Source organism: Mytilus galloprovincialis, chromosome 4 (assembly GCF_965363235.1).
Source record: "Mytilus galloprovincialis chromosome 4, xbMytGall1.hap1.1, whole genome shotgun sequence".
In the NCBI taxonomy this organism is placed as follows: domain Eukaryota; kingdom Metazoa; phylum Mollusca; class Bivalvia; order Mytilida; family Mytilidae; genus Mytilus; species Mytilus galloprovincialis.
Window position 1 is genome coordinate 29849545 of NC_134841.1, and position 16545 is coordinate 29866089.

General features: G+C 31.8%; 1 protein-coding gene across 4 annotated transcripts; it reads right to left on the reverse strand.

Annotated features, from left to right (window-relative positions):
- Positions 1–507: 507 nt before the first annotated feature.
- Positions 508–15720, reverse strand: LOC143071832 (uncharacterized). Of its 4 annotated transcripts, none has more exons than XM_076246433.1 (11): positions 15602–15720; positions 12484–12989; positions 12026–12160; positions 8469–8603; positions 8111–8239; positions 6518–6661; positions 5544–5681; positions 4899–5030; positions 3308–3433; positions 2396–2836; positions 508–1787 (listed from the first exon to the last, which is right to left on the reverse strand). In XM_076246433.1, the coding sequence occupies exons 2-11, from the start codon at positions 12967–12969 to the stop codon at positions 630–632; spliced, it is 3024 nt and encodes a 1007-aa protein (XP_076102548.1). In that variant the 5' UTR covers positions 12970–12989; positions 15602–15720; the 3' UTR covers positions 508–629. The 4 variants fall into 4 exon arrangements, with proteins under 4 accessions (XP_076102548.1, XP_076102547.1, XP_076102549.1 ...); XM_076246432.1 differs by having other exon boundaries at positions 15511–15630; XM_076246434.1 differs by lacking the exon at positions 3308–3433 and having other exon boundaries at positions 15511–15630.
- Positions 15721–16545: the final 825 nt, after the last annotated feature.

Genomic DNA, 16545 nt, shown 5'->3' on the forward strand with positions numbered 1-16545 from the left:
TGCTTAAACTAAACAGACACAATAAATAAAATAGTCAAAATATGGGTACATCAGTCATCATCGTATAACAATTTTGAAACGAACAATTTAACAGAACACAAAAACATCTATCTACAAACACATTCATTGATTTGTGTGTATGACGTCAGAAAATTTTATACGTCACATAAATTTGTCGTTCAATGTGCATGCAAACAATTTTAATTTACATAGGCAATATTAGCATATAGGGTTATAAAAATCAATTATGTAAGAATAAATATCAGAAATAAACCGAGAATCTAGAATCTACTCCTGCTAAGTTTTGCATATAAGACTATGTACTAGATTCTTCTCCAATTTGTTCACCCATAATTATGTTTTAAGTACTGTATGTTGATTGTTGAACATGCAAATGAAATATTGTTTTCAGTAATTTACTTATTTATCATTTCCAAGAAACGTATAATAAATAAATGCATGAATCATAAATACGGTATTATTTTACACCACAATTTACAATTCTGGTACATTTGATAACTATTTACTAATCATTTATTACAGATATCACTTCGTAAATACAAATAAAAAGTATTGTATTCCTAAAACATATACTATGTTTGTATGTCTTTGAGCCAGTGCATTCAAGACTAGCATCTTGTGTTCGTAAGTTTGACACTACTTGATCTAAACAATATAATGCACGAGAGAACAAACATAAATAACATTACTATACTGCATGTTGACATAATATCAAATATGAACTCATCCAAACATAAAAATCCGATAAAGCATAGACAAAAATAAAAATAAATGGTGATATCTTTGTCCTGGGTGTTAGACTTTGTGTATATATTATCCATCCCAAGACAATAGTTTGCAAAATGTCTAATAGTCGGACGCTGAGTAGGGTCTCTATTCCATCCAGACACAATAAAACTCAGTAAGGTTTTGTTGACACATACATTTCTTGGTATTGTAGGTGTCAAACCTGATTCGCGAATCTGTTTTTCGGCTTCTGAAATATCCAATGTTTGGAAAGGCTCCTGTTCAAAAATCACTTCAAATATTATCAATGAAAATGAATAGACGTCTGCCATTTTAAGAAACTTCATGTTAACATAGTCCTCACACAATACTTCTGGCGCAGAATAACGTGATTTCTGGTCAGCACGCATATACTTTTCTTCTGTTTCGTTCAACATCTTTACGCTATGACTGAAGTCCCTTAATTTCGCCACTAAAGACGAACCTGGCGTATAGTGAAGGAGAACATTAAGGGTCTTTAGATTACAGTGTGCTATGTCTTTTTTGTGAAGATATTCAAGTCCCGAAGCAACCTGTTGCATAAGTTTGACCTTCTCCCATTCAAGAAATTTAATATTTTCCTTAATATGAAGTGCTTCGTATAAATTTGTCTGCATGAATTCGGTGAGTATGCACAAGTTTGGATGAATGATGGAAGCACCTAGAAATTTTACAATATTTGAATGTTCTATTGCACTTGATAACAATATTTCATCTTGAAATTTTGTTGTTGTCCTTTCTGAGACTTTACGTACATCAATCATCTTTGCAACAACAATTGTGTCATTCCATTGTGCGATACAAAACCCCTGTACACTTAATGGTCGAATCATTTCGATGTTTTCAACATCTACTACTATTCCAGTATACCCTTTCATGGTATAGCTTGCTATCTTTGATTTTGTTTTTGTCATATCTTTTCTGTCATTCAGAGCCTTATGCCTCGAGCTTTTAAATTGTCTTTCGTTGATTGCAGACGTATGTAATTTTAAACTATGTTCCTTAAAATAAAAACATATTGTTTATTCAATTTGATAGTTAATAAAGGTAGCGAACACGTACACTCGTTTTTCTCCGAAATTCAATAGCAATCCATTTTTATTTTATTTATGCATTTGAGAAAATAATGGCTCTGCAAAGCTGATTTAAATTTGAAGCTTTGTAGGAATAACGTTTACATAAAAATTGTTGGGTATATTCCCCCAAAAAATCGCCATATTAATATATTGTGATATATGATATGACGAAGTCCATATTATTCACATGCAATATATGAAGAGTTTTATTTTCCCTCAAAAATAAGATGCATATTTTTTTATATATCGTCTTTATATCTTCATGTAAAATTGACTTGACAAATAAACATTCAAGTTTTCTTCTCTTGGATCTACAAATAAAATTAAACAAGCTATACGCGTTAATGCCTGTGTCATTTTTGGTCTCTTGTGGGGAGTAACTGTTGTCTCATTGGCAATCATACCAAATTTTTTTATTAAATCGAAAGCATCGAAATGCAAATGTAAAACTAAAGCTGCTAACCTTGGACAAATGAGTCTTTTAAAGAAATCTTTTTGATAACAGTTTGTGAGTTATACAAACTAATACTTACGGGATGAGAAAATCGGATTTCTTTTCCATGATCATTGCTTTTCCTTCTTGCCTTTAAGTATGAAGAGGAAGCATCATTATTAGTCGTCCTACTCTTTTTCTTCTGTACAGGTTTGGGTCTATGTGTATCTGCCAAATAGTGTGACGAACCAACTTGGTAAGACGTGGACGGTTTAAGATTTTGTACATAATTATCATTTGTAAAATCTGAATGAGGACTACTGTCAAGTGTAGTTTTATTTAAAGTATTGTCCACGTTTTCATCTTCGGTATTGGACTGAAGATCAAAGTTTTCTATTCCCGTATGTATGAATCGCATTGTTTCCTGATACTCTGAACCTTTGTTTGTTATATTCTGAAATCCTTGTTTTGATTCATGATGTTGTGACATCAATGTAGATTCTGGCATTTGTTCTAGTAAGGCTTGATTTCCACACTGATCCTTAAAAAAAACAAATTTGATACAATTCCTTCTTAATCTCTAAGAATAATAATAAACAACACAACTAATTAAAAATTTATTGTATTACTTAATCTTTAAAAAATATATAATGACTACTTACTCCGCATTTTGAGTTTCTTTTTAATAGCGTTTTATTGAATTATTATTAAATACACTCAGACAAACAGATTGACAATATATTTTGATGAACGAGAAACATGAAAATGCATCACTTTGATTTATCGAGTATAAAAAAACTACATTTTTGAATAAGGCAGTTGCTATCTAATAATCCGTTCCTTTCACCATGCTGGCGTTAGATTTTGTAGCAGTAAGTGTTTGTGTTGTTCCGTTCTTTTGTATAGCTGATTGGTTCCCTCAGTTTTGGTTTGTAGCCCGGATTTATTTTCGCTTAATCGACTTATCAATATTAAACAGCGGTTTACTTCCAATGCCTTTATTTATATGTACCTGCAAATTTAGATTTGTCATTTTTCCAGATAAAGTTTGTTGGTTACTAAAACACTGGCGATTCTGTTCTGTTATTTCATGGTCGTTTGTATTCAGCCATCTAGTCCATATATCATTTTCTGATGTCTATTTAGAATATAAATATTTATAAAAAAAAATGAGAATCAGACTTGATCTTATACAGTTATAATCATTCAATAAACATTATGAAAATAAAAATGGTCCTTATGATGATGTGAAAACTATTATTCTTGTTTTATATTATACATATATTGTTTTATTGAACTTTTATTAGCAACGAATTATTTTTAAAGATATCCCTGCTTATACATTCGTTTATTCTGTACCAAGGCAGTAATATGACAATTGTTATCCATTCGTCTGATGTTTGAGCTTTGATTTTGCCATTTGATGAGGGACTTTCCGTTTTGAATTTTCGATATTTTCGTGATTTGACTTTTTAGTCTATACAGCAAGACTTTCTCTTTCTCTGTAATAGTTATCAAAAGTACCAGGATTATAATTTAGTACGCCGGACGCGCGCTTCGTCTACATAAGACTGATCAGTGACGTTCATATCAAAATAGTAATAAAGCCAAACAAGTACAATGTTGAAGAGCATTGAGGATCCAAAATTCCAAAAAGTTGTGCCAAATACGACTAAGGTAATCTATTCCTGGGACTAAACAGTTGTAATACCTGTTCCACTTCCTTTATAATTGTTGTGTCGGTCTCATCGTTTGTTCTCCACTTAGTCCATATTAAATTTACTAATTCCTATTTAAATATCATATGATTAACACGTTAAAATCCGTGTGTGTAAAAACAATTTTCCCAAACCCCATTTAGAAATGGAAATTTGTTCAAATATCGTGGCCTTATCTGTTCGACAATACTAATAAAAGAAATAAAAAAAATTTGAAATACTATTGTAAATTATTTATCCAGTCACGGTGCAGTTGCAATTTAAATAGCATGAACAAGTAAAATAACAAAATGCCGATCTCTAAGGGAAATTCGAAACGGAACGTCTTTAACCAAATGGCAAATTCAAAATCTAAAACACACCAAACAAATAGAAAAAAAAAGTCACATGGTACAGACATTTTCTGCTGAAAAACATTAACAGGTGGGTGAAACCTAATTTTAATTATAACTAGCTAAACATTTCATTTGTAAAAAAAATGCATCCCTTTTAATCCCCACAAAAAAGTTTTTTGATAATATGTCATGCACAAGTTATCTTTGGAGAACTAACGTGTTAAGTCTGAAAAATATTGCCCAATAATGAGTTAAAAATATGTGTGTAATCATAATGTCCTTTACACCGTCTTGGTCTCTATATTTTACAAATTCACCTTCAGGAATACTTTTTTTCAAAATATGTATGAAGAAGATTTGTATACTTACTTTACCTTATCACCATTCTTTGAATAACTTATCCACCCTTTGAATAACTTACCCACTCAATGGACTATAACCTATACATTTAACTAAATTTTAGGAACACGTTGACTTTTTTATAGTCTATACACTGAAGCTGAAGACTGTTATTAGCCTGGTAATTCATTTATAAGCAAATGATATGTACCTGTGGATTCGTCATTGTCCCGGGTACAGTATAATTCTGATAACTATAAGGGCCTTGGTTATTTGGAATTACATTTGTTGTGTCCAAGTCCGTTGTATTCCGCCATCTAGTCCACATTTCATCTGTCGGTGTCTGTATCATAATACAAATGTTTGTAGCAACATACAATTAATTAATATGTTATAGCACTTTGTATCATGTAAACACTTTGTTCATTCGTCATTAATGGGACCTACTATTTTGAAAAATTAAATTTATCGAATATTGATTGGATAGTTAATATTGTTGCTTGCTTTACTTTTTGTGAACTTCTTAATAAGTGTTTAAACAAAAAATTGTTTGCAATCACATGTGTTTAACGATTCCTGTTGAAGATGCATAGTTAAGAAGTATTATGGGCACCATACCGTACTTCATGACCGATACGATTTGTCAATGTATCAACTCACCAAAGACTTATAATCGAGATCTATGGTCGTAAATCTTTAGATACCAGTATAGTCGCATGACCTGTGGTCTTACGCATTGTGGCCTCATTTCGAATTTTGACTGAGTATTGATTTTTTCAAGGAAACCCTGTTCTATGTAGACTAGTTTTTACCTCAGAAATCAATAATAAATAACTGAAAAACACTTTATAATTACCTGTAAATTGACATTCGTCGTTGTCCCGGCCACAGTATTTTCTTGATAACTGAAAGGGCCTTGGTGACTTGGCATGACATTTGGCGTTTCTAGATTTGTCGGATTCCGCCATTTTGTCCACGTTTCATCTTTTGGTGCCTGTATCATTGAACAAATGTGTGTAACAACGTACAACTAAATTGATTCATTGATCCATTTTGCTATAATTCAAAACATTTATGTATGTGCTTTTCTCAATGATGTGAACTGAAATACTAAATATGTTGCTTTCATCGACAACTCCAAAAAAGTCAATACGAATTAAAATAAGGTTCAGATTATGAAAAACAAGAATGTGTCCCCAGTACACGGATGCCCCACTCGCACTATCATTTTCTATGTTCAGTGGACCGTGCAATTGGGGTCAGAACTCTAATTTGACATTAAAATTAGAAAGATCATATAATAAGGAACATATATACTAAGTTTCAAGTTGATTGGACTTCAACTTCATCAAAAACTACCTCGACTAAAAACTTTAACCTGAAGCGGGACGAACGAACGAACGAACGGACGGACGGACGAACGAACGAACGAACGAACGAACGAACGGAGCCACAGACCAGAAAACATAATGCCCCTCTACTATCGTAGATGATTGATGCTTGTTTTACATTTTGCGAACTTGTAGTTGTCGAAGAGTAATGTTGTAACAGGAATATGTCTGCAATCGCTTTATTCTGTTTCAGAAGACACCACATAAGTTTATTGGCCACCGTACCGATTGGTTGACCTATACAACTAATCACATGTTTTATCGATGTAAATCTTGTTCTTTAGATACCAAAAGAGTCGCATGAACTGTAATTATAACTACTGATTCATATTTTGGAATGTGACATTTGACTAAGTCATGTTAATTCGCATGGGGTGATGCATAGGGTCACTTTTTCAAAAGTAAAACCTATATAACTACTACAAAACACTGTATATACCTCTAAATTAACATTGGTCGGTGTCCCGTACACAAGATTCTGCTGATAACAAAAGCTGTAAGGGACTTGATTATTCGGCATTTCGTCTGTCTTCTCTTGGTCCGTTGGATTCCGCCATCCTGTCCATGTTTCATCTGTTGTTCTCTGTATCATTAGATAAATGATTGTGATTTGTTTTATGGAGTATGAATTCGTATGGTGGTTGCATAGCAGTGGGTGCTTTTTATCCTATAGACACACTACGTATCGCTCCTTTTGGGGTCGTGCGATTCCTTCAGTTTATACCTAGATTTGTATTTTCATTATGGATTTATGACATCTAAACATCGGTAAACTACTGTTGTACTAAGTTAGATGTTTTATATCTAATCTTTAATTTGTTTTTAAGCTGGTCTATTAGCGCTATAAAACCAGGTTTAATCCACCATTTTCTACATTTGAAAATGCCTGTACCAAGTCAGGAATATGACAGTTTTTGTCCATTCGTTTTTGATGTGTTGTCATTTGATTTTACCATGTGAGTATGGACTTTCCGATTACATTTTTCTCTGAGTTCAGTATTTTTGTGATTTTACTTTTTAATTGTCTGATTTTTTTGAAAGTACAATAAAGTACTGGTATATATAATTAGTTCTTCGTATGTTCTCAATTCACTTCGGGTTTTGAAGTTTTAAGACGATTGACTCATTTTTTATAAAATTGCGTCAATTCAACAGCAAACGAACGACAAATATAACCATAAAAAATGAGTATATAGTTTGCAACAATGTACAGGTGTCTATATAATATATGAACTTTTCTGTTCAATGAGAAAGACTACAATGTAAATGAATAAGACAAAACATACAGTATGCATGTATCTATTCAGCTGACTTGTGAAAAAATACAGAAAGGGTAGGAACCAATTTATCCGTTAAATACACCAACAAGGGGTCGATAAAAAAGGAGAAAAAGTATGGAGATCATACAACTATCAAAAACACCCATATGTACCTGTGGATTAACAATCGTCATTATTCCGGGTGCAATATTTTCTTGGTTATTTGTCGTGTCTAGATCTGTACAATTTCGCCATCAAGTCCACATTTCATCTTTGGGTCTCTAATTGGCGGATCCAGCTGGGGGTCCGAGGGTTGGAAGCCCCCTTTTTTGCCGATCAATGCATTTGAATGGGGACATATAGTTGGAACCCCCCACCCCACCCCATCCCTTTTAAAATAGCTGGATCCGCCCCTATCTCTGCATCATAATAAAAATCTTATTGCAACCTCGGTTAATATATAAATTATTTATTATTACACGTTCTCATAAATCATAAATTTATTTACTAGTATTTTTGCTACGAGTAGAAATACTCTTAAATATCATTAGCCTCAATTAACTCACATTACAATCGCCAATCTATACGATAGAAATGACAGTGGTTATCCATTCGTTTGATACATTTGATATTGCCATCTGATTAGGGACTTTTCGCTTTGAATCTTTTGAGTTAAGTATTTTTGTGATTTTTTCAAATAAAACGACAATGCAAACAGCAAACTGGTCTATCCAAAGCTGTAATATTCAAAACACCTATCCATAAGTTTATACCTGACAAAACTGCTGAAATTCAGAGGAAGGCGTATTCATTTCACTAGCATGTTTTTGACGTTTCTTTCGTTCTTCTGCTTCATATTCAACTTTACTTAGCCAAATAGTCCACTTCTCCATTTCCTCTTGCTAAAACAGAAAAAAATATTTTGCAATAAATCCTGATTTTGGCTGATTAAATACAATGTTATCAATTTTTCAAGGAGCAAACTCCAGATTGATTAAAGCAGCTTCGATTGCAAGCTCTGGTACTTCATGTCCTTTAACTTATGTGTAATGTAATGATAAAGAAAAAATAAACGGTTGTCATAAATACTTATAAGTTTTGCAACTTTATATCATATGTATCAGATCTTACCTGTAATTCAACGAGATTCAGAGAAAATTTCTTTTTTCGGCTATGTAAATCTTCATTCTGATTCCTTCGAAATATATCTTCTTTTTCTTTTTCTGTCTTCATTTTGAATTCTGTCCATTTCTCTATTTCTTCCACCTGTCAATAAAGAATGATAATGTAATGGTTTGTTTTAGTTTTCTAACGTAAATACTTTTCTCCTATGATATACGAGACGTTTGCTACTGAATAAGTATACTCATGTTATTGTGATATCGCTCAGTGTGCTGATACTACTGGTAGATCTGACTGTGTTCAGTGTGGAGAAAAAAGTGATAATGAATCACATATCAAACCTAAATGGTATAGAGACCGGGCTGCAGTATTCCAAGAAAACCTAGATGTTAACAAGATAGATGAACTTTTAGTTAGACTGGCAGACATTGATCCCAAAAATACAAACATTGTAATAATTCATGATATAGTTGAAAATTGTAATAGTATTATTAAGAATGCTGCTGAATGTGCTGATATGTTGATTAAAACTACTAGCAATGTCAAGAAACATGGTTGTAAAAAATATAATCATTGTAAAAAATATTTTAACAGTGAATGTTATACAAAACGCAAAGCTTATCGTAAAGCAAAAAAAATACCATTATAGAGTACGTTCTGTTGTTAATAACAATGATTTGGTACGTAAAAGCAAGGAATATAAGAATATACTGAAAAAGCAATTTTGTGAATTTCAAAAGGCGTTTATAGGTAAACTCAGAGGTCTGCGTACCTCAGATCCTAAATCATATTGGTCACTACTAAATAAAGGTTGTGAAAAAGGTAAAGCTACCCAGCAAAAAGGAGTTATGAATGTATTTTTTGATCATTTTAAAAATTTAAACAATGATGTAAATGATATTGATATTGTTTTACCAGATAATGTTACAGAATATAATACCGTTATTCATGAGCATAAAGGTGAAAAAGATGTTGTAGATGCTATAAAAACATTAAAGAATGATAAAGCTTGTAGTAATGATATGATACTAAATGAATTTTTGAAACATGGAGCTGTCAAATTATTGCCTGTTTATGTCAAGATTTTTAATATTGTTTTTGAAAGTGGTATTGTACCAGATTCTTGGTCTCAAGGTTTTATATGTCCAATATACAAAAACAAAGGTGACCACCGCAAATGCGGACAATTATAGAGGTATCACTATACTTAGTTGTTATGGCAAACTATTTACATGTATTCTTAATAACAGATTATTCAATTACCTTGAATGTTTGGGTTTATTATGTGAAGAGCAAGCCGGTTTTCGGAAAGGTTATGGTACTGTTGACCATATTTTTAACTTAAAATGCCTTATTGATATGTATTTATTTAGAAGGAAAAAACTGTACTGTGCTTTTGTAGACTATCGAAAAGCTTTTGATTCTGTAAACAGGGTATTGTTATTGCAAAAACTGTTACGTAATGGTATTGAAGGTAAAATGCTTGTTATTGTACAAAACTTGTATAAAAATGCTAAGTCTTGTGTTAGATCTGGTAACAACTTTTCAGAATTTTTTGCCTCCAATGTAGGAGTTCGACAAGGTGAGAATGTCTCACCTTTATTGTTCTCAATTTTTCTAAATGATTTGACAGATTTTTTGTCACATGCTTATAATGGTCTCTCTGATATATGTAATATGTCTCATTTATTATTTGATAATGATGATATTAAAGTTTTCTTTAAATTGTATTTGTTATTATATGCTGATGATGCTGTTATATTTGCTGAGTCTGCTACTGAATTACAATCTGCATTAAATGCCATGTATTTGTATTGTGAAACATGGAAGCTTAGTGTTAATGTAGCCAAAACCAATATTGTGATATTTTCAAAAAACAGGCAATGTGAAAACACTCAATTTTTCTATAACAATGAACCAATAGCTGTGTTAGATGATTTTCTATATTTGGGTACTTTTTTTTTCTAGAAAAGGTACTTTTCACAAAATTAAGGCTAGACTTGTACAACAAGCTAGAAAAGCTATGTTCTATGTTTTATGTAAAGCGAGAAAGCTTAGTTTGCCAATATTTTGTTGCAATTATTTGATGCAATGGTGGCATCTATTTTGTTATATGGTGCAGAAGTATGGGGTTATGAAAATAATGACATTATTGAGTCTTTGCATTTAGAATTTTGCAAGTATATATTAAAGGTTAAAAAATGTACGCCAAACTATATTTTATATGGCGAACTTGGTAGAACACCCATGTCTATATGTATTAAAGCTAGAATGATTCGTTTTTGGCAGCGAATTTTAAATGGCAAAAAAGAGAAAATATCTCGAACATTGTATGATATGTTGCATAAACTGAATGAAGATGATGTGTACCATTCTAAATGGTTATTATATACAAAAGATATTTTAATTGAATGTGGTAATGGAAATTATTGGTATGACCAATCTGTATTAAGAAATATAAGCCTGTCTAAAAATGTAAAGCAAGTTCTTCATGAAAAATTTGTAGAAGGTTGGAAATTACAAGTATATGACTCACCGAAGTGTATTAATTACCGTAATTATAAATCTGATTTTAAATTTGAGAATTACCTCACTGTACTTCCACCTGACTTGCTGTATAATCTTATTAAATTTAGATGCGGTAGCCATAAATTGCCAATTGAAGCTGGTAGATTTTTTTAGTATCAATAGAGCTGAAAGAATTTGTGATCTTTGTAATAAGCAAGAACTTGGTGATGAATTTCATTATATATTTAATTGTATTTTTTTTTTACTCAAGAAAGACTCAAGTTTATACCTTATCATATATATATAAACAAAAATACTGTAAGCCTGTCAAATTTAATGAATAGTCAAGATAAGTATGTACTTGTTGGGGTGGCAAAATTTTGCAAGATTGTTATGTCTGTATTTAAATGATAATATATGGATACAATGTATTACTCTTTCATCTGCATACACCTACTTAATATGTATATATGTTAGTTCATGCATTACTATTGTTTGTTAAATTTATTGTACTATTATGCCTCATGTGAGGCCTTTAGTGAAATAAAAAGTTTCAAAGTTTCAATTTTTCAAAGTTTCGGGATATTAGGAAAATTAAGAGCTGATATTCATAGAAAGAGAGAGAGAGATAAATACTTGGAGAACTTTTAACCATTTGATGCCTTAACTGATAAGCCTAAGTCGTTGTCACAGCGAAGGGATTCTAATTCGCATTAAACATTAAACAAAATACAACTACCCAGAGAAAATTTATACATTAAATGTATTATTTGTCTCTGAACTACCCAATGAATTAAATTATTGAAATCTCTAACGTGTATACCTACGGTTTGCAGCAGATTTTGAAGTCTTACTTCACAAGCATGTTTATCCTTCAACTTTCCCGTAGATAGTTAACGGAGGTTCAAGAATTTCAAGATAGGAAACCAAGTATAAAAAAAATGACATAATAATTGATAAAACGTCCCCTTGCGTTGAATGATTGGTTTTTACTTTACGCCACCTCATTCATATTTGAGAAATGAGGATTCGCACCCAGATAAAAGTTGAAGCTTTACCTGTAATTGTTGAAGTTCTCTCATCAATATCTCATCAGTCAGGTTCATAACTTGCCATTGTTGTTCGTGTTTAGATGCAATTTTCTCATCCTCCTCGTGTATCTTCAGTTGTGTCCATTTATTGTATTCATCAGACTAAAAACATGAAAAGAAAAAGGTGTATTTAAAGGATAATATCTTTTTTGGGGATTATCAAATCAAAGAAATTGTTCTCAAATCCTTCAAACATAATGGATGAATCCTTCACACTTTGCTATTAGAGAAGATAAGCATGATATTCTACGTTTTTATATTGTTTTGTTGAACTAATTATAAACAACTGCAAACAGGGTAAGATAAATGTACAATTAAGTTTCTAGAATTTTTAACTGGTCAATAATGTATGATGGATTTAGTACTGTAACAGTGTACTAATGTAAACTGATTGGATTTTGGTAAAATGCAGAAAAACTTCTTACCCAAGATACATCATTTCGATCAGGAGTTCTCTGTGGTGAATTGAAAGGACTAGAAAATGACGACCCGATACCACTATCAATAGAACGGTCCCTTAGATGAGCTGTAAATCTTGATGGTGAATCGACTGATGTATTTTGACGAGGTGAACTGAAAGATGTGCCACCGTCTGAATGTGATAGGTTTTGACGAGGTGAACTGAAAGATGTGCCAGCGTCTGAATGTGATGGGTTTTGACGAGGTGAACTGAAGGATGACGAGAATGATGAACCAAAGCCACTGTCACTGTCGCTTGATCTATAACTGTTCAGCAATCCAGAGAAACTTGAAAACTGTGAGAGTTCCCGGTCCAGTCTTGTATAGGAGTTACTGGTATATGTTCTCGGTGTGAGGAATACTCCTTCCCGTGATATTGGCATGCTACCTTTTGGCAACCCAGCTCTCCCCATTCTTCTGTTATATGCATTGTCAGCATAGTATCCAGACATATTCTTTTATATCATGTGATCTACAATAGGATTAAGTTTTTAGAAAAGCAGTATCATTGAAACATACTGTAGTTTTATGAAGAACCACAATCAACAGTTTTAAATTCCTGCCACAGCTTAATACGATAACTGTACTCAGTTTTTTAGGTGAAGTGAATTATATAATACTATCAAATAAGTCAGAGCACTCACTATTTTATCAGCATTATCCGTTGTCCAAAACAAAAAGCTCAGATGAAACGAATTTATTTACAAAAAAATAAACGTATACTTATCCACCATTGTCTACTTAAGAAAATGACTATACCAAGTCAGGAATATGACAGTTGTCATCCATTCGTTTGATTCCATGCAAATACAAATATCTTGTTTAGAAAGGACAAATCATAAATCGTAAAACCAAAACAGCTGCTTAAGAACTAAAAGATTGACAGTTATGTTGACTATATCTATCTCAATCGGCTTGGGGGGGGGGGGGGGGACGGACACCAAAGACAAAGTTTATGCAAGTCTGCTCGATTGCGACTTATGAACGTATTTTACATACAAAGATTAATACGACGGGTTCCACTGTTTTAGACGAAATTGCTTATCCTTCTTAAGGACTTGAGTTCATCTCTGGTCTTGGTGGGTCCGTGTTACCAATCTTAGTTTTTCTGTGTAGTGTTTTGCTGTAGTTGTTTTTCTCTACTTCGTATTTCTTTATTGGCAAATGGTATTGTATTATGTATCTACAATCGAATAGTCACTACAGAATTGATCTGTCGTGAGTAATCAAGTAAACATCAAACTTACAGGAGCTATATATATGGTATCTTTAAAATTAGCAAAAATACATTGAGGCCAAGTACATCTTCAATGACTTAAAAGTTCATTTGCTGTTTGTTTCTTATAATAAAACAATTGTAATCATTAGAGTAGTAGGTGGATACCAAAAAGTGTCAACCATAAAAAATTGTTTCAGTTCGGGTTGAGCCCTCACAAGTAAGAGCTTTGTGTGTTGACAATTTTGGATATATAAACCTTTTCTTATCCTAATAGTATATATGTCTTTCTTAAGCTTTACATGAAAATGGCTAAGGAATTTGTGAATATATAAACATAATAATTTATGGGTGAGAGGAGCATATTTTAAATCACAAATAAATAGGTTAACATATATGATAAAATTGCAACAAATCTATGTTTGAGCGCTTTCATATACGTTTTTTCAAGGACAAAATTACAAAAAACTTGAACCACACACTGTATTAGAAAAATTTCATTGGAAATATAGCAGTTTGACAAACGCTAATTTTAATGATTGAGAGGCTTAATACTAGTTATTCCTTATCAATTGAGCGTGATTTATCTCCCTGTAGTGGTATGTACCACCTTAAAGTGTTTTTTTTTTTTTTCTTTTTTTTTTTTATCCTTGTTATATCATGTCTCATGTACATGGTCCTTTAAAAATAAATTGTTGACACATGATCTAGAAGGCAGGTTCTGAAATGGTCTACAAACTGAGATGTGCAGACAGTTAAGAGAAATATCGTTGCTGATTGTTTAAAGAGACTCAGAGGGGCAACACCCTGTTATCTGAGATAAATTTAAACTGTTAACTGTTTTCAACCTACTATGTTAACTGTTATTGATAGCATTTTTGTATTTGTTGTTAACTGTAGTTTTTGCCCAAATCGAGGTGTTGTTCCATTTACATATCACAAGTAGCCTATATATCATATCAAACTAACTTAAGCAGAAAACTTAACATTGAAAATGGCTAATTGCTTCAAAGTCACTGGACCATTTCCTACGGACAGGGACTCAAAATAATCGTCAGACGGATATGTACTCATAGTAATGCAACTACTTAGTAAATATCAATGAGCTTTCACAGGTAGTTCATATCAAACTAACTTGTGCAGAAAACTGGTGACGCCGTCACACTCGCTGGAAAAGTAATCCCAAGTCTCGATTTTCGCCATTTTCGTCGCAGGCGATATAAAAATGGCATTGAAGAAATAGGATCAAATAGGGATCAATCGTATCACTACCGTCACAAAAGTGGAAGTCTAATGAATAAATTGTTGTTGAATTAAATTTCAGACAAGGTCAATAAATAAAAACAAATTTGTTGATTCATGAACTTGGACAATTTGTTACAATGATAAAGTTCGGTGGCTACTTAAAATGTTTGAAACGCTTGACACATAAGATTTCAAGATTTTCAAGATTTCAAGATTTATTAGGAAAACACTCAGACACATTTTTAATGTGTTACAAGAGGTCTTATTGATAACAAATATACATTAAATATGACAGAAATGAACATCCCAATGTAATTAACAAATTAATATAAACTAAATTTAAAGAAGAGAAGACAGTTTTCTGATAAACATTGACAATTTCTTAAGAACAATTTTAAACAATAAAAAAATATACGAGCAAATCATTCCTGTCATTCAATAAATATAAATTTGTTTACATCTAAAATAGGAGTTATCATGTTATTGTGAATGTGTTAAAGTAATATAATAGACAATCAGGTGAAAAACATACCTTTAATTCTCTATTGACCATTGTCTAGATGTGAAAAACAATCAAAATGTTCAACATGTCTTCCTTTTTAAAAACAACTTATTCAAATTACCTGCTAGCTCGCGATCCATTACTTCCTATGTTCTATTTATATCATACAGACATGTTTTGACGTCACCCTCTTATTTTCAGAAAATCATTTAAAGTTATAATTCCTATATAAACATGACTTTCATTTAATCTTTATCCTATAACATTCTACTTACATTCTATAAATTAAGCGAGTATAGTCGAACGATCGGTATATATTAAAATAAGTATGTATTTAAATGTATTATCTGTTATATTTTCTTATTCTTATTCGTTTTCCTATAATCACGGTAGGTATAGTGTCCGGCTATGATCGTGGTTTTTCGAGTGATTTGGTCAATTTTTTTCGAGTTTAGTTCGGGCTTTTTCGAGTGATAAAACATGCAATAAGTTCAATTAACGGATATTTCGTAATTATAACAGGTTTTAACATTACTACCAATCTTATATTGAATACTAAATATGTTTTGATCAACAAAGACGCACAATTTCCTTGTATTTAATCAAAATAATCAGTGTTTGTTATTGTCCGGGTTTTTTCGAGAGCAAGTGTGAAATCGTCCGGGTTTTTAGACAAATGGTCCGGGTTTTTTTACAGAAAATTTGAATAAGAAAAAAGGTATTATAGACTTTAATAAATGACTTTTTTCTAGTTTATAACTGTAATTAAGTGAAGGACAATATCATATATTCACAATAAGTCATCAAAACATATCAAAATGAATCTTTTTTCAATTTAATGCAAATTTTCTGTTTTGAGAGCGTTATACAACTGCTTTCAAGTGTTCATTTAGAAATTACTTGATACTTAACAAAACGGTGTCAGAACATAATGCAGGGAACTCATATTCATTTTAAGGTCATTTAATGCTACTTTTGATTTTACAGTTAATCAGACTTCTCCTCACAGATGTAACATTTAGTAATTTTTGGTTTCCATTTCTTAAACAATAAAATAAATAATAC